Here is a 25,526-nt window from a genome sequence, read left to right as displayed (position 1 = left end):
TGAATGAATAGCACAATCCAAAATATCCAAACACACAAGGAAGCAAGGAACCAAAATAAGAATAAGCAATAAAAACACGTAGCAAAAAACTCACCAATAGTTTAAAATTTTCAATTATCAGACTTATATAACAAAAACAACTACGATACAATGTATAAAGATATAAAGGACAAACTTGAAAATATCTCTGGAGAACAGAAAACTGTAAAAAATAGCATTGCAAATTTGAAAAATAAACCAAATTTAACTTCTATAAATGAAAAATACAATAACTAAAATTAAAAGTTAAATGGACAGATTTAATGCATATGAAACATAGCTGAGGAGAGAATTGGTGAGCTGGAAGATACACTGAAAATCAGAGAAATTATCCAAAAAGCAGCATAAAGACAAATACATAAAAACTATGGATGAGAGGTTAAAAGACATGGCAAATATAAAAAGTTGTAACAAATGGAATATCTTCAATGTGCTGCAAGAAATAACTGACAACCTAGAATTCTACACCCAGAAAAAATATTTTTTTCCAAAAATGAAAAATAAAATAGAGATACTACCAGATAACGAAACTAGAGAATTCATCCCTAGAAGACCTATATTAAAGGGACTTCTAAAAGATGCACTTCAGGCAAATGGAAAGTGATCCAAGGTAGAAGGTCTGATATGCAAAAAAAGAATTTTAAAAATTTAAATGGTAAATACACAGTGAATCTAAATGAAAATGACTATATAAAAATAATTATGTCTTGAGGGATTATAAAAGCTAAAGAGAATTAAAATGTGTAACAACAATAATACATAAGTGGGAACATAAATGCGGTGAAAATGTCCTAAGGTCTTTGTATTATCTAGGAAGAAGTAAGAGAAAGGTTAACTTTATAAAACCGCAGTAAGTAAGCATGCTGCACTTTCTAAAGCAACCAATAATGCAATAGAAAACAGAGTGCTTAACTTTCAATGAGTAGGGGAAAATTAAACTTAAAAAAATATGAAAGAAGACAGAAAAGACAGGTAAAAGAAACATAGAATGAGTGGGACAAACACAAAATAAGATATAGAGTTAAACCCAAACTTACCAGTAATTTCTTTAAACATAAATGGACTAAACGCCTAGTTAAAAGACAAAGACTGTTTATCATACTGGATGCTGTGGGTTGAAATGTGTCCCCCGAAAGATGCTGAGGTCCTAACACCAGTACCTGTGAGTGTGATCTTATTTGGAAAGGGAGTGGCTACGATATGATCACGTTAAGCTGAGGTCATTAAAGTGGGCCCTAACCAATATGACTTATTCTTATTAAAAGGGAAATATAGACTCTGAGACAGACACATATGGAGGAAAGACAATGGGAAGACACAGGGAGAACACCATCTGTGGAGCCAAGGAACACCTGCGGCCACCAGGAGCTCAGAGAAAGGCTGGGGACGATTCTCCCTCATAGGCTTCAGAAAGAACCAACCCAGCCAATGCCTGGGTCTCAGATTTCTAGCCTCCAGAACTGTGAAACAATAAATTTCTATGATCCGAGCCAATAGAGCAACCCAGTTTGTTCTTTTATTGTTACAGCAGCCCTAGCAAACTAATACTCCAGATTTTTTAAAATCATGTTCTCCCTCTCTTTTTTCCCCTCCCCATGCTTATTTGATAAGGACAGCGTTGTCCACGTCCCTGCCTATAGTTTTCCTTGGGGATTCCTCCTTTAGGCTTACTCTTTCTTCATACCCCTTATCTCCTGGGCAGGGTTCTGAGGAAGTGCTGTAGGGAGCAGAGTTGGGGGAAATTGAATACCTGACAGTGTCTAACCTCAGATTTTGGTCTAAAAACCTACCTGTTGAAAATGCAAATCAGCTCCAATAACAAGAAGTTTGTAGCCAAGAACTTAATTCCATTCCTAGGAGTCAGCTTGCTTTGGGGCCCACTCATACCTTTTCCTCCCTGCATTTGGGGGAGGTTAAACACCAAAGGAAGGCGGAACCAGTATCCTTTGGCCTTGAGACCTGCTTGGGCAACATGTCAGTCAAATCTAAGATCCTAGTTGAGAGGCATTTGCACTAAAACTTCCCTAGGAAAACATATTATCCCAATACAATGTACTGCTTGCATCGCAGTGAAGACAGAAGGGGATGCTTGGATGTGGGAAGGGAATGGCCCGGTGTCCTTATGCCTTTCAGAGGTGCACATGGGGTGAGTAGAGGGTGTGAAAGCTGGAGCTTTTCCCCACCAACACTGCATTGGGTTCAGATTCTCCTCTGGGCCCTGAATGGCACTGAAACTGCTGAGGTACAGCAGGGGCGAAGGGCGAGGGAGGGAGGACAGGGTGCTGCTGCTCTACCTGAGGTGGGCTGGGAGGAATGGTTGCATTTCCTCCTGACAGAGGGAAGCCAAATGAGGAGACAGTGAAGTCAGTACTCAATGGGTATGCAGAGAAAGATGGAAGAAAAAGGGAAGAAAAGACTCCATCACTGGATAAAGTGGAATTCAAAACACCAGATCTGTCTGAGAATTATTTGGTGGTATCCTGTCCACTCTGTCCTGTGACCCCAACAATCTTCAGTAGAGACAACATATTTCAAGGAATTGCTTGGTGTGACTGGGTTTCTTACAGAAACTGGTGAGGGGCCAAGTTCTGTGTATCAGCAGGCATGGGTCAAAGCAGCCAGCCCTGCAGATGAAGAGGGGACATGGGACATCCTGCTACAGGCATCGTGCACAGCAGAACTCTGAGCAGGGGGAGCTGGAGCCAGCTTATATGGGTCCACAGAGATGATTGTTAGATTTTCAGTCATCTTGCAAGTTGAATGTTAAATACAGACATTACTTAAAATGACTGAATATATGTACTTAGAGTATTAATTAAAGTATATTAAAGACAAAGATAATAGATACTCAAAACTCATCATTTTCCAATTATTCTACATTTGCATCTGCATGGAAATACAGATGCAAGGGTGGGTGGCTGCACATCTTTTCCCAAAACCATGTTCAAAGACATCACACTGGTGACTTGAAATTGGCCATATTGGGAATATTTAGACCTTGGAAATTGATAAATGCTACAAATTAGGACTGAAATTATTATTTTACTGATTTATAGATTTAAGAAAATGTTAAAAATCCAAGTTAAACTTAAAAGTGTGTCTTGTCTGTAGCTGTTACACTGTAAATAGGACAAGATATTGAAATATTTTGTGAGTTCAAAACTATATTATCCAATTCAGCAAAGAACTCACATCCTTGACAGATGAAAGAAGTTCCAACATACAACTTCACTGTTTACGTTTGTCTTACTCCTTAACATCTGTGAAAATATCAGCTAACATTCACCCGGGAGCTACACTCAGAATGCTAGAAACATCTGCCAGCATACCACTGCCCCTGACCTATGGCTGAGCCCAATACTGACCCCCGCTCCAGCCCTGGGGTGGGGACTGGGGGGGCTACAGAAGTCCAAGGAGAGAGTATCTGCCGTCGGTGCTGCACACTGTGCAGCCAGAGGGAATGGCCCCTGCCTTGTGCCTGTGTAATCATTTTCCGCCATGAACCACAGGTGGTACTCTATACCAACTATCAGCAAGAGGGGGGCCTTAAAAATAGGCACCGGAAGTTATTAAATATCAATTCTTCCCTGGCCTACTATTAAGCTGCATTTAGTGCTCATATATATGATTTTAAAGCACATAAGATCTGTATAATCAAAGAAGCATTGAAGCCAATTCAACATTTCTAATGAAAACACATTTTAGAAAGATGCTTCAAAGAAGTATTGAAACAAACAAAACCCTGTCTTCTTAAATTTGAACATTCTCCTAATTGATATTTTTGTGAATTTGACTTCTTATTACTCAGTGCCAAGAGTATATACTTTGGGGTGGAAGGGGAGATGACAATAAGAAAAGGGAAACAAAACAAAATGTTGAGTTTACCCATAGTCATTAAAAAATTACTTTCTTTAAAAGTAAAATTTCCAGTAAACAGAAGACTGTCCTTTAAGTACTTAGTTAGCTAAGGCTGCTGATTGTTCCCAAATATCCATGCTCCCTATTCCTTTAATAATGGAACCCCTGAAGTTTAGCTCATCACCTGGTCACCCAGAACTACATTTCCCCATCTTCCTTGGAGCTAAGTAAGGCTAAGTAACTAAGTCTGGCCAGCTAGATGCAAGTATAGGATTGTATGCAACTTTGAGGGCTGGGCCCTTAAAGGGGAAAGACATGCTTCCACTAGCTCTGTCCTGAATGAGTGGGATAGTAGGAACTGGAGGAGCCATTTAAGAGCATGAAGCAGGGACTTTTGTTAAGATGGCAGAGCAACAATATAGAAGGAGCCTGGGTCCCCAATACCATCAAGCCATTGTATCAGTACCAGATGGCCTTCCCAGACTTTAACATGAGAAATTATTAGCTTCTATTGTCTTTAAGCCACCATTACAGCAGCTGACTTTGTATCCTGAATAATATAACTGCCAACACTTAAGAACATTTTAACCATTTTTTTAATATTTCAGGAATGAAATTCTTTCTAGAACATGTTACACTTTTCTAACTCATTAAACAGAGCAGACAGAACATAATTTACTTATTTTTAATCAGAAAGCATAATTACTAATCTGAATAATAATACAAAGAGATAGTGAAAAGGTAGAGGGCTGCTAGCCTGACAGTAAGTGGCCTCAGGCTCTGGGGGTTGGTTGATTCATGCCTAATTCCTGCAGTTTTTCTAACTCCCCTTACTATCAAACCATCAAGGATCAAATAAGAAAATACACATAAAGTGCTTTGGCTAGAACCACAAACATAGAAGTGTTCAACAAATGTTACATATCATTGCTATTAGTATTCATTATTATTATTATGTATTGGAGACAAATGGCTATTTTAAAAGTCCAGTACTTTTTTTCTGCTTAAATCAGAATTCCAATCATAAAGACACAGAAATGGAAAATCCCGCTACGTGGAGACATGGAGTCATCTGGGTCTACAGAATGGGAGCTAGGGCTTCTCCTTGGTGCGGACCCTCTCTCTTTATCTCCTAAAAAAGACTTCGATGTTTTTTTTAGTCATGGAGTCTACCTGTTGACCTTGGGGAGTCTCTGAACAAAGGACCTAAATCAATAGCAGATGCTGCAAATGAGATGTAAAATAACTTTTTGCATGGTGGTCAGGTTACAGCTCTTCAGAGAAAATTAATGTTAAGAGGTGTTTGCTTCCTTTGACTTGGATGAGAAGGGGACAGTAAAGCCATAATGATCCTCTCACAGCAGTGAGCTTGTCCCAGCAACGTGGCTGTCAGCCAGGGCAAAGAGAGAGGTGGCCAGATGGACCCTGGGAGGAGCCACGACCTGTGAACTCTGGAGCACTGACAGCCAGTTGAACTTTCCCTTTCCTGCCCATAATTCACTCATGTTATTCTCAAGACTCAGAGAAGGGGTTAAATGTCACCACCTGTATGATTGGTCTTAAAGGAGAAGCTTGCTCCCTACTTGGGCCATAGAGAGTTTCCACATATGCAGGAGCACATGACTGACAGAGCAGCTTGGGGTAGCACCAGGCACGAAGTGACAGACAGCAAGCAGCACAGACCTGTGATACAGTCAGCACCGCCAGCTGTTCTCAGAACCTCCCGGGGGCGAGTCTGCCGAGTCTGCCCTGCCGAAGGCTCAAACACTTCTTATTATGATAATATTGGTAGTATAAATATGTCATAATGTTATTACTGGTATGACAAAATTATGTTATTTATTATTTTATAATGGTAATATTATTGCATACTTTATTGTTCTATATTATTAACACATTATCATAGAATTATGATGATAATTATTATTATCCCCTCGGTGTCCAGCTGTGTGTGTAGTCTTCTCCCCCCAAACATCATCCCCTTCAAATCTAAGGCTATTAATAAACTGCTATAATCTAGCTTGTAAGAAATGTGTCTACAGTAAAGTAAACAAACTCAGGGAGGGCTTGAAAGCATTTTCTTAGTAATAAAATACGAGAACTTTAAGAGTAGACCAAGTAATATCTTATTTTGCTTGCTCAGCATTTTTTAGCAACTTCTGGCTCCGCAACTGTGTCCCAGATTGTTAAAATTGCCAAATTAGTGATTATTTGGTAAATGTAATGAAACCGTATAGTTTCCTTGCTAGCTTCTCCACAATTAAAACCTTTTTGTTAATAGTAAAGGGGGCTTCAGGGTCTAAGAAACTGTCAACATAAAACTGGAGAGACTTAATAGTTTGCCAACTTTATTTCGCCAAATAGGACCTTTTTAAAATTAGCAAATCCTGACAACATACAACACTTAATAAAATAAAATAAACTTTAACACCAAAATAGTAGGAAGCAGATATGTCAGAGTAAAGGATAATCCTTTAAGTGGAATCATTTTGGCTTTATGAGCCTTTCAGATGGTTCTTATTTTCCCCAGGTCATGAGTGGGTCGGAACTTCATGCAGACGGGCACCTGGTTTGGAGCCATTCTTCTCTGACACTTGGGGAGCTGTCTGGGAGCTGCTGGCCTGAAATAATTCCCACCCGTTTCCCCAAGTGTATGGGAGGTGGACTCAAGGAAGAGCTGTGGCCCGTTGTCCCCAAAGCAAAACCCTGTGAGGCGTGGGCGTGAGACCTGCCCACTTAGTGCAGGGCCTGCAGCGCCTACTTAGCATCCCCAAAGCTTTCTTCCTGCCCTGAGGTGTCTCTGAGTGTTAGGAGCATTGAAAACTGCCCTTTTTAGGAGACAGGAAAATTGCAAAGTCGGGTTCATTCCATGGAGTGAATTTCCATTTTTCCTGGCTCCAGAAATGCTGTGTCTGTCAGTAATTTTCATTCTTGGGTCACAACTCCCAGGGGAGTAGGAGAAAGGCCAAACAGAAGAGAAAAGTTTTCAGTGTGTTTCTTCTTCGGCTCCTGGATTTGCTCCCTGGCTCTATAAACAGAAAGGCTGCCCGGTCCAGCCTTCCAGATGCAATTCCCAGTTGTGGGCCACTGTGCAGGTAGCTGAGCAGGAGACCTGCCCCGGGCCAGCTTCAGAGACACAGTTCTGAAGGTGTGGTGACCATGAGGAGAAGGGGGCTCCCTTCATTAGAAAAATAACCAGTGACAGGCCTGGCTGGTTTGGCTCAGTGGATAGAGCATCGGCCTGTGGACTGAAGGGTCCCGGGTTCAATTCCGGTCAAGGGTACATGCCCGGGTTGTGGGCTTGATCCCCAGTTGGAGGCGTGCAGGAGGCAGCCAATCAATGATTCTCTCTCATCATTGATGCTTCTATCTCTCTCTCCCTCTCCCTTCCTCTCTGAAATTAATAAAAATATTTTTTTAAAAATAACCAGTGACAAAAGACTCTACCTAAAAACTTTTATTAAAACCAACAACCCCCAAACAACTTTGAGTCACTTCCCCCCACCTACCGTTTTTCGTTTCCAGCAATTGGAAGAACTGCAGAGAACCAAAGGGATAAAGGCTGAATTCATAACCAGCTCTTCGGAAGCTTCGTCTTTCTGCTGACCTGAAATAATTTCCATACATTTCCCTAAATCTATGGGAGTTAATTGCCAATTTGCATTTTGGTTTGAGCATTCAGATCTCAAGATGGAAACATAAGCTCTTTATTTCAAGACAAGTGAACGAAGGGAAACTTCTGAAGCTCATTTTCTGATGCCCAAAGGCTTATGGGGCACAAGCTCATCTTTCCTCTCCAGTAGCATCTGCAAACATATCTCATCCGCAGGTCTGGGTTGCTTTATGTGACTGCAGTTACAATGGAGAATTTACCCTCCACCCCCAGCCTCTCCAAATCTTAATTTGTAAAAGGGTCACAGGATTTTAACTTTGCCTGAGACACCTCCTTGGAGCCAAATGACGTCAATACCTTTTACAAGCAGGAAACCATGAGTTCACACCCAGCATTTTCAGGATGAGTCCCCTGACTGAGGCTCTAGTGGGGAAAACTCGTCTGTGTCCTTTGACACTAGCCTGCTCTCATGATTAGTGTAAGTGACTCGGGGACATCATCTGCTTCTACTAAAATAAATGACAAATGAGTTCTGGGAAGTGGTTTCCAGAGCCGCCCCAAAAGGCAGTCAGGGGAAGCTCGGTGTCCGAAACATTAATTTAGATGTGAGACTGCATAATGTGTCTTTAGCTCTGACCCTAAAGTGGTCTCGCCTTACAGCTTCCCCCATCTGGTGTAATTTGCTTTGTCCACTTGTGGAAATGCACATGACAGCAACAGCATGCATGGTGTAACCACGGGGCCACGTCCCTTACAGCTCCATTGACAGAAAGGCATTGATCCTGCCTTTACCCAGCTCCCCACCTTTCCTCACATTCCCCAGCGGAGCTCTGCCCACGCACCCGTGCCCCAGCCCGATAGCACTTTGGAGAAAGGAGGTGATGGAGCCATACCTTGTACCCAGGTTTCCGCCCTCTTTTCTTTGGGATCTTCACTGCCGGTAACGAGCCAGCTGACGCAGAATAAAGGTTATGAACTGCCATCTTCACAGGCGTTGAGTGAAGTGGGGGTCGGCCTCGCTTTCTCCCAGGGGTCCTCTGAGACTGCATTTCTGCTGGTGCCAGTCTTGCAGAAGAAGTGACAAATCACTCACAGGCAGAAGAGGCGCTAAGAATCCATCCAGACACAAAGCAAAACAGAAACAGAAGTGTTTGTTTGGTTTGCAAGGCAAACATGGATCCGGTTTGGTGATTTTGGCCATACCACCCCTTACTGGAGGGGAAGACCAAATACAGGAGAGAGCCAGGCACCACGAGGAGCTTTTATGGTGCTGTTGAGCTCCTGGTCTAATTTCAAGGATAGCACATTTCCATGGGTCTCTAGTGCAGTAGGAAAGGTACTGGCTAGATGGAGAGGACAACAGATTCCCAATGCCAAACACAATTGATAGCATTACCAGCAACAAGACAAGTTTATCTATCCATGTCTCAGTTTCCCCAGTTAGTTCAACTTTGCACTGATATAATAATAGTATTAAAGAGACATAATCATTCTCTCATATTCACTCCTATCCCTTTGGTTGGGTTGTGAATTGTTACAACCTTTTTTCCCCATGAATGAAATTTAACAGTGAAAATTAATTGTGTTAAAAGTCAGTTATATCCCTCAATCCAATTGTGGGCAGAGATTTACATACAGAAATATTTATTTTAACCTGATTTGTAATTGCAAAAATAAAATGGACACAACCTAAATAACAAACAATAGGGGAATAGTTGATTTATCTACAGAATGAAACAATCAACTAGTTAAAAGCCTTTAAAAATACCCTTAATAATATGGTGTTGAGTGAAAAAGCATCACATAAATTGCACATAAACATGACCTCAATTACACAAAAATGTATATGGTGAAGAAGTAAAAGGAAACATGCTAAAATGTTACCAATGGCAAAGATGGCGGGACTCTGGGTAACTGTTCACCATGTGAAAATCCACTCTTCCAAGTGAATAGTACCACATACTATAATATTTTTAGAATTAAAAATACCAACAATAAGCTTCTCAAGTACAGTTGGCAAATCTTTCAGCAAGAGCTTGTTGCTCATCCCCAACCCAGAGAACACAACAGATATCATGAGCTCAGGAGTCAGAGTCCCTAGAATGTGGCAAATGAGATAGAGCTTTTGACTTTTACTCAGGAATGATGTCAGGTAATAAAATTAATTTCTGAGAATCAGTGGTACCTAACAGTGGAAATGAGAGGCTCTTGCTCAAAAGGCTGCAGGCAGAGTTGGGAAAGATGATAGAAGCAGTCCCTACACCCTGTCTGGGCAGTATGCAGGAACCAGACTGAGTTTTTATACTCTTGAGGTGGTGACGCACTCTCTAATTTTGGTGGAAAACTTAGGAAATCTGAGTATGATGGAAAGATTGATAGACATGACTACATAGAACTCAAATGTCTTCATATAGTAAAAGTAAAATCTTGAAAATCTGAGGAATCTATTTGCTACATTTGGGTCAACAAAAGGTTAATACAAAGAATTTCTTCAAATTACTACAATGAAAATAAGAACTCTGATTTAAAAATGTGAAAGACAGAGGATAAACAGAAATAAATGGCCAATTATCACAAGAAAAGATTTTAAACTTTACTGGTAACCTCCCCAAAAAGTGAACTGATATCATTTGTGACTCTCAGACTGATAAATGTGAATAACCCTGACAATACTCTATTGGTGAGGGGGGAGAGGAATAGACACTATTATTTACAGTTGGCAGGGGTAGAAATTAGCCAACCTTTCTGGAGGACAATTTGAAAATCTCTTTAAAACTCACACATGCACATTTCCTGATCCAGCTATATTATTCCTAAGGATTTCTCTTAAGAAGATAATCTGGGAAGAACACAAAGATATGTGGCCAAGGATATTTTTTGCATATTAATTATAATAGTGAAATACTGGATGCAAGCAAAATATCTTTCCAAACAGCCTTAGTTTTGTAAACTATTTCACATTCATAAAATAGAATACTTTGTAATTTTAAGTATATATGCATGTATGCATACACTCATGCATATATGAACACTGCAAAATAGTATATATAGTAGGATTCTAGTCATATCTTTTTATGTATATAGATATAGATAAATCTGCATATGTTCAGGCATAGAAAGAAGTCTTCTCTGATATTTCTGGTGATAAAATCATCTTTGCCTTTTTGTAACAATTTGGGGTATTAAAGCAGTGACCAGGGGATCAAAAGCCAAAACCACTAGAAAACAAGAAAACAAAAAAGGCTGAATAAGAAGTACACATTTCCAATAGAAACTTCCATAGAATGGGAATTATTCCCTCATTGCTAATTTTTTATACTGTTTTTCTACCTATGGTTTAAAAAATGGTACCAAGAAGAAAGCAAAAACAGAGGCAACCACCCTCCTTAATACCACCTCCTTCCAGGTGGGGTCAGGTGGCAGCTGGATTACTGCCCTTCCCCAAAGATTTCCCATCATCTCCAAAGACCTCAAATACTCTCCAAAGACATCCTAGCCATGGACACACAACTTGATACAACCAAGAATACAAATCATTTCAGAACTGTCACAGCCCTGGAGGTGGACATGAGATCTTTGAGTTTCTCTGCTTTCAGTTGTGCACTTGGAAGCCACCTTGGAGCAAAGAGCTTTAGCAAACATTAGAAGATTCTGCTCCTAGTACAGCCTAATCATCGAGTCTCTGGATCGCCAAGTTTTGCCTCTATGAAGTTGTTAAATGATGACTTGACGTATTAAATCAAGTGATTTGCAGCTGGTTTCCCAGGTCTCCCTTTTCTGATCAAAACAAGGCTTGGCTAGAAATAGTACAACTGAAACCAAGAGAAACTAAGATCTGGTCTACGAATTTAGGGATGACATTTTACCTGTTCGTCTTGCCAATTTAATGCATGTAAATTAATGGTAGCTCTATCAAGGTCAAAAACAAGGAATGACCAAATCCAAAAGCAGATGTCAATGCCATGGAGTCACCTAGGAGTCAATCCTGAGGCATGTAATCATGTATCCACTCATTCATTCACTCATTCATTTATCAATTCATCCAACAAATATCTGTTGACTACACAGTGAGTGTAAAATACTGTGCTTAGACACTTGGATTACAGATGAAAATACATAAGGTACATCTCCTAACGTATTCACCAACTATGAAGAAGCAGACAAGTAGAGAGACAATAATAATATGTGAGATAGATAGTAGCACAGAGGTTTCATATGAAATGCTGTGAGAACACCATGGAGGAAAGTCAGTTGGGAGCAGTGGGAAGAGGAAAGCACACGAAGGTGACACCAGAGTCAGGATATTCCCAGGCCGAGCAGAGCAAGCTAAATGCACAGAGCTGGCAATGGAACAGGTATGTGCAGGGGCATTTGGTGGTACATGGAGAAGGATGGGCCAGCCAGACAGGACGCAGGATCACTGGCCTTCTGTTGTTTCTAAAAGCATTAAGAGGTAGAAGTGACAAGGGTCTCTAGACTCCTAACGGACTCTAAAGTATTTCCTTCTGTGAACTGCATGGAATGGGTTTCTGGCTTTGCTATAATGCTCTTTCTCACTGCCATTTCAAAAGGACAACAATCCTATTTTCTCTCATTCATGGGCACCATGTTAAATTCCCCACATGCCAGTGTCTCTATTGTGATTCTTTTGTCAGCAGCCTCATATACAACCTAACACCATGCTCCACAGGATGCTTAATTCTGTGTGGAAGGTGGTTTCCAGTGATAAGAATGCACCTTGGCATTTATCTAAAGTTCAGCCATTCTTCAAGGTGGCCCAAGCCCTCCTGCTTCTCCTCACACTCTCACTTCTCTCAACTCCGTCACCATCTATTGCTTGCACCACCAGTTTCAGCAAGTGCTGGTTAAATGATGGTTTATATCATTTTCTCATTGTTTCGCCCACATAAATGATTTCTGTACATTCCTGGAGGCCATGGGCCGTATTTCATATGTCACTTTGCTTTTCACAGCACCTGGTGCAATATTGCACCCACAGAGTGCACCTGGCACCTGTGGCAACACCATTCACCAGGGAGTCTGCCCGTCTCATCTGGGCTGACAGCCCACAGCTGGGCTCAGAGGTATTTTCAATTCTGGGTGTAAATACATCAATATCAACGAACACCTTGATGGTCAATGGAAACCTCATACCAGAAGAAGAGGGACAGCAATATGTTCTGTTAAATTGAGGAAATACATTCTCTTAATATACATTTTTCCCAGTTCTGACACTAAAATTGGGCCAACAGAAGCAAAGCCAGCACTCATCTGTACTCACTCCTACCTAGTGCTCACATGTTTCTCTCTGATGATTTAAGAATATCCAGGGTATCGTGGACTGACAGTTGTCAGAGGGGAGGGTGAGAAGGATGAAGGGATTAAGCAAAGAAAAAAGAAAGAAAGACTCATGGACGCAGACAGCAGTATGGTGACTGCCAGAGGGAAGCGGGTGGGTAGCAGAAGAAGGTAAAGGGGGGATGACTGGTGATGGGAGGAGACTTGGCTTGGGGTGGTGAACACACAGAGAATGTACTATATACTTGAAACCTATATAATTTTTATTAACCAATGTCACCCTAATAAATTTAATTTAAAAAAAGAGTGTCAGGGGTAGTGTTAAGAGGACAAAGAAGCAAATTGTAACAATTTATGAATCAACAGCAACAACAACAATGGTAATGTAGTGAGTTGAAGTAATTGTTTGTGAAAGGCTAAGAGTTCTTTATGAGACTCAGAAGACTATGGTAAGGTGCACAAAACTCTAGTTGTAATCATTTTCATGTAAAAGAAGGGTGAATAGAGTAAAATGTCAGTTATTTTTGCTGATTTTAATAAGTAGGGGAAAGCTTATCCGCAGGTATTTTGTCCTATTAAGTCTCTACCTGTCTAAATTGACATGAACGAGTACAAAGAAACTGTAAATAAGCCAACTTCTCCTGGAAAAATGGGAATTGACTCGGGAACAAGAAGCCCCAGTTGTCCCAAACAATAACCAGGTAACAGTGGGTCCAATAGAACATTCAAAGGTGCTGAGTCCGTCAGATGTCTTCAGAGGCGCTGTCAAGTGCGGACTTGTTCTCTCTCGGCCCCAGGAGGTGAAGCTTCCGGGTGTGCCCATAAGCACCTGAGACTTCAACACACAGGTGCCTCCTCCGTCCCAGGTAGGATTCTCAGCCCTGTGGTTTGGGGGCTGCCGGGGGCTTCCTGCCTCCTTATGATGGGCCTCCTGCTGTGAAGGCAGGTGCTAGAGTCCATCCTGCCCTTAGTGGAACGTGTAAAAGTCTCCCAGCACTGGAACCTGCCCTGCGCCCATAAAAGAACACTTGGAGGTGCAGCAGATGGTGACAGAGAGCCGAGCCTCATATATTTAAGGGGGAGGAGGAAACACACATAAACCAAGAGCAGAGAATATGTGTAGTGAAGTGGGAGAAACACCATTACCACCTGCAGGGTTTGGAAAAATGTTACAGTGTCTGAAAGCATGAGAGACAGCACACCACAGAGCTATGAATAATTCACCGGCTGGGCTGTTCCCTAAATCTCCCTGTTTGCTGGGATCTGCCCTCTCCTCATCCAGCACAGGAAGAAGAGAGAAACCGCATCGCACTCTAGCCCCCCCCCCGCCCCCACCTGTGCCCACAGCCGCAGCTGCTCCTCAGCCACAGCTGCTCCTCAGCACGTGGTCTTCAGAGAGCAAGAGAAAGCAGGTGCGGGCCCAGGAGGGACTGGCTGCCACCTTCTTTCAGGCACCCTGACCACCACACTGACAGGCCTTCCCCTTCAGGTGACATCCTTTCAGAAGACAGCCCTCGAGAGACTCTGTGGGCTGGCCCTCGGCCTGTCTCCCTCAGCTCCATCCCTCCTCCTGCTCCTGCAATTCTCTGTGTGAAAGGAGCAGCCCCCCACCCCCACCTCCACCCCCGAGCTGTCTTCCAAGGTTTCTTGACAGCTGCTTGCTGGGTTTGCCCAAAGGGGGTGCTGGTCTGAGTTTGGAGGGTGGGGTTGGCATGGGTAAGACAAGGGAAGCTGTCGCCCTCTCTCTTTGCTTTGCTAGCTCCCACTGGAGAGCCTCATGCTGCACACCCTGTTGGGTGACCTGGCCCTACCTTCTGCTACACCCCTCCTTCCTCTGCGCCTCTAGCCTAGAGGTGGCTGCAACCGCAGGGACTGTGGCTAATCGTCCAGTCTCCTGTTTGGGCTTTTTCATCATCATACGACCATTTCCCAGAATTAAATTCCTAGTGTCTTAAATGCTGAAGAGAGTTCCTAGTTAGATCCCGACAGACAGACATGGAAAAGGATGGCGGGTCGGTTAATGACCCGGCAGAATGGGAAGCTTGTAAGAAAGCCTCCTTTGGAAACTTGCTACCTTTCCTACTTCCTCAAAAGATAGAATCTGCCTACCTGTGGCCACACCTGGGAGCATGCCTACATGCATGGTTGTGAGAAGGGACCTGGAGGAGGCAGGAGAGAGGATGCTGTCTGCCGTGCCTGTGGCCAGCAGAATCATAGCTAAGAAAAATGAGAGCGAATGGTCTTCAAGATCAATGTTTCAGTTTATCTTGTAGCATGGATGGCATGCTACCATATGGTAGGTGAGGAAGATACATGCTACAAATGCATAAGCACATATGCATGCATGTATGCTCATATGCATAAAATATCTCTGGAAGTGTTTTTAAATTGTAGGAGTCATCTTTGAGATAGGCAGCAGCGGCTGGAATTCTAGGAGCTGGAAAGGGAAAGGGACTTTTCTTTGTGTGCTGGTTCCTACCTCTTGTATTTTGTGTGCATTCAAAAACCAAACAAATGAATAAGTCTAATCTACTCTCTCTCACTCTAGAGTGAGTGGCTCTGCCATCTGCATGACTGGTCGGCCAGGGCTGGCTGCAGGGAGGCAGGCTAGCCAGGCGCTCTGGACCCTGAAAGGACTGAGAGGCAACAGCCAGTCCGTGGGTGCTGCACTCCGCTTGTGCCATGGTTGTGTGCATGTGACCTGACCAGACCAGCAACCATCTCAGTGGGCATTCATAGCACATGAGGCATAGTATTAGGTGGTGAAAATGACCCTGGACCTCAGGGCTGGACCCCAGTCCTGGCTCTACTCCTAATCAGCTGACAGATGAGGACAAGTCACTTAATGTCTCTGGGCCTCAGACTCCCATCTATACAGTCTAGATCGCTAAGCTCCCTGTCAAGCACAACTCTCAGGTATATAAAGTGACTAGAAGCCCTTCTTAGATTTAGATAGTTTCTTACTTACATAGACAGCAAAAGCAAGAAGAGACCTACTCTTACCCCACAAGACAACACAGAAACCAAAGGGGCCAGGTGAAGCCACGAGTGGTGTGGCACCCTGGTGCTGAGGAGCCACCATGCTGCAGTGAAGCAATTTCGTAGCCCACAGCTGCCCGGTAAGGGAGGGCCAGGCAATGTCTCATTGCTCATCAGTACCAGGAAGAAACTGTCCTACAAAAGCCTCCTGGACAGACATGGGAGGAGGGTAGCAAATGGCCTTGTAGCAGCTCTTGTGCACCCCTACTCTGGGAGGATCCCAGGGGTTCTGAGAAGACTTGGGTCAGCTTTAGGTCAGCTGTGGGCAAGCCTTGCCTGTGTGGCCTATGGGGAGCCAGGCAATGTGGCCAGGCTGCCCTGGTGGAGCCAGTCCCCTACACGTCCCTCCTGCCTTTGAGAAGCTCACTACTTAGGAGGGGAGAAGAGATATGGTGTGGCAGGAGGGCAGTTCTGAGGCAACTAGTGTCTTGAGAATGAAGACCAAAGAGCCAGGATACTTGGAGAGAAGAGGTCCCGAGGGACTAAGATTCTTAGGGTCAAGGACCTGAAAGGGAAGTTGGAGCTTGGGGCCTGCCAGCTCCTCTCCACCTCACTCTCACCAGGTCCTTGCCACCTGGCACTCCCTGCAGGATCTTAGCACCCTCTCCCTTACTGCTGACCCCAGAGGACATCCAAGCTGAAGGGGCCCCCTGTATGTAGCCCCTGAGGATTTCCTCCAAAACCTACTCTTCTCTCATTCCAGGAGGTTCTCCTGGGCTTGAACATAATAATGACACTGACATGCTTCCCATCTGAATGCAGGTAGAAGGAGAGCTCAAGGCAAGCGCATCACACGGGTCTCCCAAGAAGCTTCTAACTTGGTGCCCGCTCAGTTTTCTCTAAGGTGGATTCAGAAAAGGGGCATTTGCTCAGCTCTTCAAGAGAGAGCTCTACCTCTCCCCAAAAGGCATCAGCTTCTGCCTGAAGTGGGAGGCCTTTCCCCGGGGCCAGGTGAAAAGGAGTCACTTTCAAAGACTGTGTTCCTCAGGAGGTGGCTTTCCCGAGGCTCCTTGTCCACAGCTCTGCCTGGACAGCATGTTTATATTCCATCCTTCCCTGTGGCCATGATGGAACAATTTCTATCACAGCACCTCCAACATGTCATTCTATTTATTGGTATCATTTTCTATCTCTCCCGATATACATGAGCTCCTTGAAGGAGGTGCTATGTCTTGATCAATGTATCCCACCTACTAGTAATTCAGCATCTGGCACATCTTATCAAATGTTTACTAAACCAAGGATGTATGAATGAATGGAAGAATGAATGCATGGATGATCAGTAGGCCATCCCCTCCTCCAGGACTCCCCCACTCTCCATACTGAGGCAACAAGACCCAGGCATTTGTTACCATCAGGCTCAGAACTCTATCCCATGATAACCACTTTCCAAAAATAAGGCCTCCCCAACAAGACACAGTGTACCGCCCAGCTGGTGTGCTTCAATGGTTGAGGTCACGGTTTGGTTCCCAGTGGGGCACATGCCAGGATTGTGGGCTTGATCCCCAGTAGGGGTCATGCAGGAGACAGTGGATCAATGATTCTCTCTCATCATTGATGTTTCTCTCTCTCTCTCTCCCTTTCCCTTCTTCTCTGAAATCGATTTTTTAAAAAATTTTTTAAAGCCACAGTATACCACATGCTGCCAAGATGAGCCTTCACCTACTTCATCTCTATTGATTTTCATAACTCTGTGAAATAAGCATTATTGTCCTTGGACTTACCGTTGAGGAGCTGAGACCAGAGAGTTTTCATGAGGTCACTCCTTAGTGGGAAGGACTCAGATTCCACCACAGAGCTCTTGGCACAAATCCCTACAGCTGCTTCCCAGGGTCAGGCGTGGGCAGCATGGGGGAGCTGGCAATGGAGCTGGTTAGAAGGGACAAGAGGGAAACCTAACCCTTTGAGCCACATCTCCCAAGTGTCTAGGATATGAAGAGACAACACTGGCAGATGAAAGCTTAGGTGGTATAAGGCAACCCAATCAGTTCGCTGAGCATGTGATGACTGGGTGGACAGAAGAACACCCTTCCTTAGTCAGGGCCTATGGCATGCAGACTGATCCACATGTTTTAAAAGATCATAAAGGCAGCGTTTGCTAGAAGATGCTTGTCTCTGCTAGGAGGTGGAGTCAGACTTTCTGTCACTCCGTCTCAGAACTCGCATTCTATACTGTAAGGAAAGGCACTTTTCGGGCAGCTACAAGTATTTCTTTTTTCTTTTTTTGCAAACCACTATTTCCTGTTTTGTTCTCTATTTATACTTCACATTTAGTTTTGAGAAAGTACTGGCGGTTTGGTGTTTTGGTTGTTTCTGGCATAATCTTTATCTACAAAGAAAGTCTCTTTTCAAGATGATTTTCTTGTAACATAAACCAATTGTACACCTAGATTTCTTAAAAATACTTTGCTGAGAAAACTTCTTAAAGCTTTAACATGAAAACAATGAGATTCATATAACACAAATCACAGCTCTCTAAGTCAACACCTCACACAATGCAAATCCATCCACCAGTCTTGGGGATTTGTGAATTTCTCAAGGATTTCACACACGGCTTCTTTAGGCAGTGACATTTCCAACACAAACATTTTCAAACAATCATGATTGTTTAGACTAAAGTAGAGAAATGTGTAACTATGATATCTTCATAATGATAGTCTTTGCAAAACCTTGAAGTATCTAAGGCTCTCTCTAGTGCTATGTAAAGAGACTAGCAACCCAATGTCTGCCCTCGAAGAACTCACTATGAAAAACACCACCTTGGACTCATGTATACATGATACAGCAGTCCGCAGAAAACAAGTGACAGCAACCCAGAAACCAATGCCCTCACTTCTTGGGCAAGTCAAGGAGAGATGCATTTTAGAAGTGAAAGTCAAGAGCAAGCACATGGTTATCTTGAAACTGAGTTTGTTTCTCCATGTTTGGTAGCTGAAATTTTTGCTTCCCCAATAGACAAGGACCATGTTTCCATGGTCGAGGGGCCAGTAGGAGGAGAAAGTGACCGGAAGCCAGCAAGCAAGGATCAGGAGAGTGGCTTTGAGTCGCAGTGAGAAGTAGGTAGAGTAGCAGCATGATTCCTGGGCACCGGTGTCCTGACCTATTGAATGAGACACCAGTACTTGCCAGGGTCACGTCACCGGCTGCCTTGGGGATCCAATGGGAAAATGGCTGTGAGAGCCCATCATATCTGTCGAGCCTTGTGTGACATAAATTGCTGCCACTCCCAGACAAATGATTCTCATCTTTTATTCCCTCTGCAAAGAACAGGGAGCTGATAGGAACTCTATTTCCCAACCAACTTGTTTGCAGGGGCCCCAAAGACAACACGATACAAAATCATTGATTTCTACTTACCAAGCTAATGAAATACACCCGAATGTATCCAGAAAACACCATGTTCCTCCGCCCTTCCAGCAGAGCATCGCAATAGCCCTGCCTCCCAGCTAGATTATACCTGCCTCGGGGGGACCAGGGGTGCTGTTACTGACACCCTGGCATGGGCGGCAGGAGGGGGGGGTCAGAGATCTGAAGGAAGCTGAGTGTCTAGAAGGAAAGGGGGGGTACCTGGTGCGTGGCACTGTCACGATCCATCATCCGTACATGCAGTCACTACACACAAGGGTCACTCTCTCCCTTATTTTACAAAGGAAAACTTCAGGGTCTTCAATACTAGGAATGCGAACTACCGAGGTCAGGGATAGAATGGGTGAAGGGAGAAAGGATTTGGGACAAGGAGTACCAGAAAACTTTCCAACTGAAGGAAGGAAAACCAGATGTAATGCTGATTCGCTTCTGATCACCAGGATCACAAAGGCTTTGCATTGTCCTGTTAGGTGCGGTCAGGGCATCAGCCCCCCAGGGACATGCGGGGGACCTGACCAGTGATCCCAATGGCCACACAGCTTAGTGGCCCCGTAGCCTTTGAAATACTACAAGACCAGGGCCAAAAAGCAACTTCTTAGCCCCAAAAGAGAAGCGCTGGCCAGCAACAGACTTTTCTCCTCTTACTCATCCCTTCCATTAGTCAACAAATGTTTTCTGGGCACCTATCATGTGCCAGCCCACTCAGGGCATGAAGATGTCCCAGACACTCTCAGAAGGAGGAAAGAGAAGCAGACCACCTACAGGTCATGGCATCTTCTCAATACCACCCACCAGACATACACACACACACACACACACACACACACACACACACACACACACACTGGCGTGTTGTGCAGCTGGATTCTCCATGTCTGTGTTGTCAGCACACGGCTCCTCAGTCTCAGTGTCCCAGGACGGCTCTGAGCTTGGTGACACTAGCAAGTCCCCTGAGAAGGAGAAGCAGCCATACCACACTCAGTCCAGCGGGGAGGGATGGCCACTGGGCACAGAGATGAGGCCTCTGTGGCCCAGGCTGGCCAGCCCACAGCAGTGCAGCAAGTTTACCCCTGGGTCCCCCGGCACAGCCCTTGAGGCAGGATTCCCGACCCCTCCAGCCCTGGTCTGCGACTTCCCTCACACTGTGTCCTTCTGCTTGGGGTGCGGTCCTTAGCAGCCACAGTTACACACAGGGCCCAGCTCACAGAGCCAACAAGGCAACAAATAGTGGCTGAATAACAAACAAACTAATGAAGTATACAAACACACACACATTACTTTGTTCAATTCTCACTACAAGCCTCAAAGCCAAGTACTGGTAAGTACCCCCATTATACAGGTACAGCGTCTGTCAGCCCTGCTCAGATGGCGGCTCCGAAAGGCTCGTGTCTTGCCAGAAGTCGCACAGTAATGCCCAGCCTCTTTCCATCAGCCCAGCCCAGCCTCTGCCTACCACACCTTGGTAAATGTCAGCAGCTGAGATTCCAGGGTATCGTCTCCCAAGGCCTTTGCTTCTGGCTGGGAGATGTTACATTTTAAAAGCTGACTCCTCAAGACCAAAAAGCCTGGCAGCCTCGCACACTCCCTGAGACAGTCGGCGATGTCATCATCACCGCGCAGTACCTGGGCTGGGTCAAAGCTGACGTGACTTCCCAGGGCCTCGCAGACAATGAGTCCTCAGCAAATATGATTTGATTGACTCATAAAAAGAAAGGGAGAGAGGGGAATGATACCACGATGCACCTGTGGACTTCCACTTGTCGGTTACTAAAGGACAGGTCGGAAAATGAAAGAGAATGGCTCTGTCTTGTGCCCTCTCCAGTGGGTCAGCAGTCAGCAAGCAGAGGCTTCCTGGATAATTTCCCAGATCTCCTCCCTTCTCCAAGATTTCCTGAGGCCATGCACCAGCAGGTAAATCCATTCTTAATTAGCTTTCAAAGTTTACCTTTTAAAAACCTATAGCTATATGAATATTTATTGAACACTTACTAGGTGGGAGGCATTTGCACCAGGAGATACAAAGGGGCTCAGGACAAGCACAGACAGAAAAGTGGGTGCAGCTGGCAGGCATGCCTGGTCGAGCGAGGACAAACCTCGCATCCTTCCTGCAGGAGCCAGGAAGAGATGTCGCCTCGGAGATCAACGTGCAGAGGAGTGCGGGTGACAGCACTAAAGAAACGGGGGTGTCTTTGGGTGAACTTTGATTTTTTCGACCAAGAACAAGAACAGCATTCGCCTACTGCTTAAAGTAGACCGGGGCGTTCACAGGACGGCTCAGAGACTATTCCATCTGTTTAGAGCAGAAAGGGGAAGGATCTCAAACTGGAGGCGGCAGAACACATGATAAGAGAGGGGACGGCTGCCTGAGGCGAGGTGAGGTATTGACAGCTGTCACTCACTTCAGTGAGCTTAAACCTCTCTAGACTCCAACAAAATACCCCTCCTGCCCAGCAGGAGTTTACGGATAGGGTCTCAGAGCTGTTGGAAATTTCTGAGAAATCCTAGAAAGAAGTACAGGAAGAACAGATGGGCAATATTTTACTCCCAATTTTCAAAACAGATTGGATTCTGAATGAGAATAATCGGTTACAGAATCGATTGTCAAACACATTGCTAAGTTCCTGTAAAGGAACTTGGTCATCACTGATATCGGAACATTGGCTCCCAGGAGCAAATTCCCTTAAAGCAGGGGTCCTCAAACTACGGCCCGCGGGCCACATGCAAATACAAATATTGTATTTGTTCCCGTTTTGTTTTTTTACTTCAAAATAAGATATGTGCAGTGTGCATAGGAATTTGTTCATAGTTTTTTTTTAATCTATAGTCCGGCCCTCCAACGGTCTGAGGGACAGTGAACTGGCCCCCTGTTTAAAAAGTTTGAGGACCCCTGCCTTAAAGATTCAGGCTAGCCCTAGCGGTTTGGCTCGGTGAGTAGAGCGTCGGCCTGCGGACTGAAAGGTCCCAGGTTCGATTCCAGTCAAGGGCACATGCCCGGGTTGCAGGCTCAAGCCCCGGTAGGGGGCATCCAGGAGGCAGCCAATCAATGATTCTCTCTCTTCATTGTTGTTTCTATCTCTCTCTCCCTCTCCCTTCCTCTCTGAAATCAATAAAAAAAATTTTTTTTTAAAGATTCAGGCTAAACCTAACTACTAGTAGATTTACTGGACAGAGGTGGGGGCGTGGGAATTAGGTTGGAAATCGGAGGAATGCTAGAACTATGGGCTGTTTTGATTACCGCCAACTATTTGACAAAACTTCCCAAGATAATGTCATGGAGCAGATAGTAAATGTGAGCAGAAGGCTGTTACTTTGGGGTAGAATCATAGTTAATGAGTCACCACCCGGGTCCCAAGCTGCATGACTACGACAGCACGGATCTGTAGTTGTCCCTGGTGGCCTGCCAGTCTTTAGTTTTTGTTATATTCTCTCTGACGATGTGTATGAAGATTTGCAAGGCAGGAGGGCTATCAAATAAGCAGGTGACGTAAGTGTGGGAGGGACAGCTAATGTTACAGATGATAGACTTAAGACTCAAAATTTTTTAGTCGGATAGACCCATTCAATCAAATGAAAGTTTAAAAAGATAGAATATCTGAAATGTCACAACCCGACGTACAGGAAAGTTTTCCTAGGTGGAAAAGATCTAGGACTTTTAGTTAATGACAAGTCTTCTTTAGACTATGGTGTGGGCCATGTTATCAGAAGGCTCATGGGAATATAGATTGTATCGTGTCCAGATCAAGGGAAACAATCACCCCTTGGTTCTCAGAACATCTGGAGTTTTACACTTGTTTTCAGGGACAAGAATTAAAGTAAATATTGGGTTCAAAAGGAGGGGAGAAGGCACATGGGAACTTTCCTTCATGGGAGTTGAAATAACTGAGGGTTTATCCTGCAGAAGCGACAGATGGTTCCTATGGCACCACAAGCAGAGCCAGGAGATACAGGCAGCTTCCATGATGGTCCCCAACAACCCAGCTCCTGTGGGGTCCACTCTCACATTGCATCAAGAATTTAAATTCAGTTAAAAGAAGGATCCCTCAGAATTCTCATTATCTAAGATCCATCTAACCCAAAGGAGGAAAGCAATAGTTCAAGGGCTTCCTTATGTCAGCAGCGAGATTAACTGAATGACATACCACATACTACAGCCAGGGGCTATTATTCTACAGGACAGGTAGCCCTGTGTGCACATGAAACCCAGACCCAATAATTGGGAAACCACCCTGGCTGTTTTGGCTCAAAGGATAGAGCATTGCCCATGACTGAAGGGTCCCAAGTTCAATTCCTGTCAAGGGTGCATACCTGGGTTGCAGGCTCAATCCCTAGCCCCAGTTGGGGTGCCTGCAGGAAGCAACCAATTGATGGTTGCCTCTCTCTGTCTCTCCCCCTCCCTTCCACTCTCTCTAAAAATCAATGGAAAAATATCCTTGGGGGAGGATTAACAAAAGAAAATAATAATAATAATAATAATAATAATAATTGGGAAACCCATGAAAAAGCAAATACTTAACACAAGCCAAACAATTGCAGAATAGGCCATTTGGGTTCCTCCTCCCTGCTTCGAGGAGGGTGTCTTTCTCGCTGTGAACCAACCAGATGGGATCCCATTCTTTCTGCTTTCATCTCTTGTCATTTCTTTACAGGGTGAGTTGCATCCTTCTATCTGGGGGAACCCCAAATTCTCAGCAGCCCAATTTAGTAAAGACATTAGAGCCTATTAGAGTTGTTGGGTCATGGGGTTGTGTTTAACTTTATAAGGAATTGCCAAACAGTATTCCAGTGGTTGCACCGTCTTCACTCCACCAGCCAGTTGCTCCATGTCCTCACCAATATTGGTTGTCAGTCTAGGGCAGCCGTGGGCAAACTACGGCATTTGAAATGAATAAAACTAAAAAAAAAAAGACCGTACCCTTTTATGTAATGATGTTTACTTTGAATTTATATTAGTTCACACAAACACTCCATCCATGCTTTTGTTCCGGCCCTCCGGTCCAGTTTAAGAACCCATTGTGGCCCTCGAGTCAAAAAGTTTGCCCACCCCTGGTCTAGGGGGTGGAACTTAGTTTGTATTGCCTAGATGAGCAGACAACGTGATGGGCACCTTTTTATGTGTATATTGGCCATTTGTGTATCTTCTGTTTAAAATTTTTGCCCAAATATTTATTGCCTTTTTTATTATTGGGCTATAGAAGTTCATTACATATTTTGGATACAAGTCCTTTGTCTTCTATACAGTAACTGCAAAACTTCTGCCCCAGTCTGTGGCTTGCCTGTTCGCTCTTCAAATAGTGTCTTTTAATAAGCAGATTGTTATATATACTTTTGTTCTTTTTTAAAAATATATTGTGGTTGATTTCAGAGAGGAAGGGGTAGGGAGATAGAAACATCAATGATGAGAGCAAATCATTGATAATAAGCAGATTTTTAAAAACTTGTTATGAAGTAAAAAATAGCAACCTGTTGTTTGATGATTAGTAGTTTGTGTGCCCTCTCCTAGAATTTTTTCCCATCCCACGGTCGTGAAGATATTCTTCTGTTTTCTTCTAATTTAAAAAGCTTTGTGGTTTTACCGATTATTGTTTAAGGTGTATGATTCATCTCAAATTAATTATTGTGTGTGGTGTGAGAAAAGGTTCAAGATTCATTCTTCCCACATACAGACATCCAATCATTCCAACACAACTTGTTGAAAATACTTTTTTTCCCATTGAAATGCTTTGGCACCTTTGTCAAAATCAATTAATCATATGAATTTGAGTCTATTTCTGGACCATTTATTTCATTGAAATATTTGTCTATACTTATGCCAATACCAAACTCTCATTTACTTTATAATAAGTCTTAAAATCAGGTAGTGTGAGTCCTCCAACTTTATTTTCCTTTTTCACGTTTATTTCATAATTTACATGTAAATTTTTATATAAGTGTCGTAAACCTGCTGGCATTTTGATTGGGAATGCATTGAACCTATAAATTAACTTGGGGAGAATTGAAATTTGGCCAATCTTGAGTCTTATAATCCAAACACATTGTATATTTCTCCTTTTATTTATGACTTCTTTAGTTTTTCTCAGAAGTGTTTTGTCTTATAGTTTCCTTTTTAGTTCTAGAATTTCAATTTCTACTTGTTTTTATTTATTTTTAGTTTCCATTTCTCTCGTAAAATATCCATTTTTTCTTATATTATTTAACATATTTATAATCGTTATCTTAAAATATTTATCTGATCATTCCAATAGCTGGGCCACCTGTAGATATGTTCCTGTTGTCTATGTTTTTTTCTTAATCATGAGTAACATATTTTTGCTTC

General features: G+C 43.6%; 1 protein-coding gene across 1 annotated transcript in view; it reads right to left on the bottom strand.

Moving 5' to 3' along the window:
* Positions 1-25,526, bottom strand: part of SCML4 (sex comb on midleg-like 4 (Drosophila)) — an 88,796-nt gene that overhangs the window by 43,365 nt on the left and 19,905 nt on the right. Inside the window, exon 2 of the mRNA XM_005883824.2 lies at positions 8,404-8,617. Within this exon, the coding sequence (XP_005883886.1) occupies positions 8,404-8,559 (156 nt within the window). The 5' untranslated portion in view covers positions 8,560-8,617. The remainder of the gene's footprint in view (positions 1-8,403; positions 8,618-25,526) is intronic.

Source organism: Myotis brandtii, unplaced genomic scaffold, assembly GCF_000412655.1.
Source record: "Myotis brandtii unplaced genomic scaffold, ASM41265v1 scaffold8, whole genome shotgun sequence".
NCBI classification, from domain to species: Eukaryota; Metazoa; Chordata; class Mammalia; order Chiroptera; family Vespertilionidae; genus Myotis; species Myotis brandtii.
Note: the sequence above shows the minus strand (reverse complement) of the source record. Positions and strands in the feature narration are given on the sequence as shown.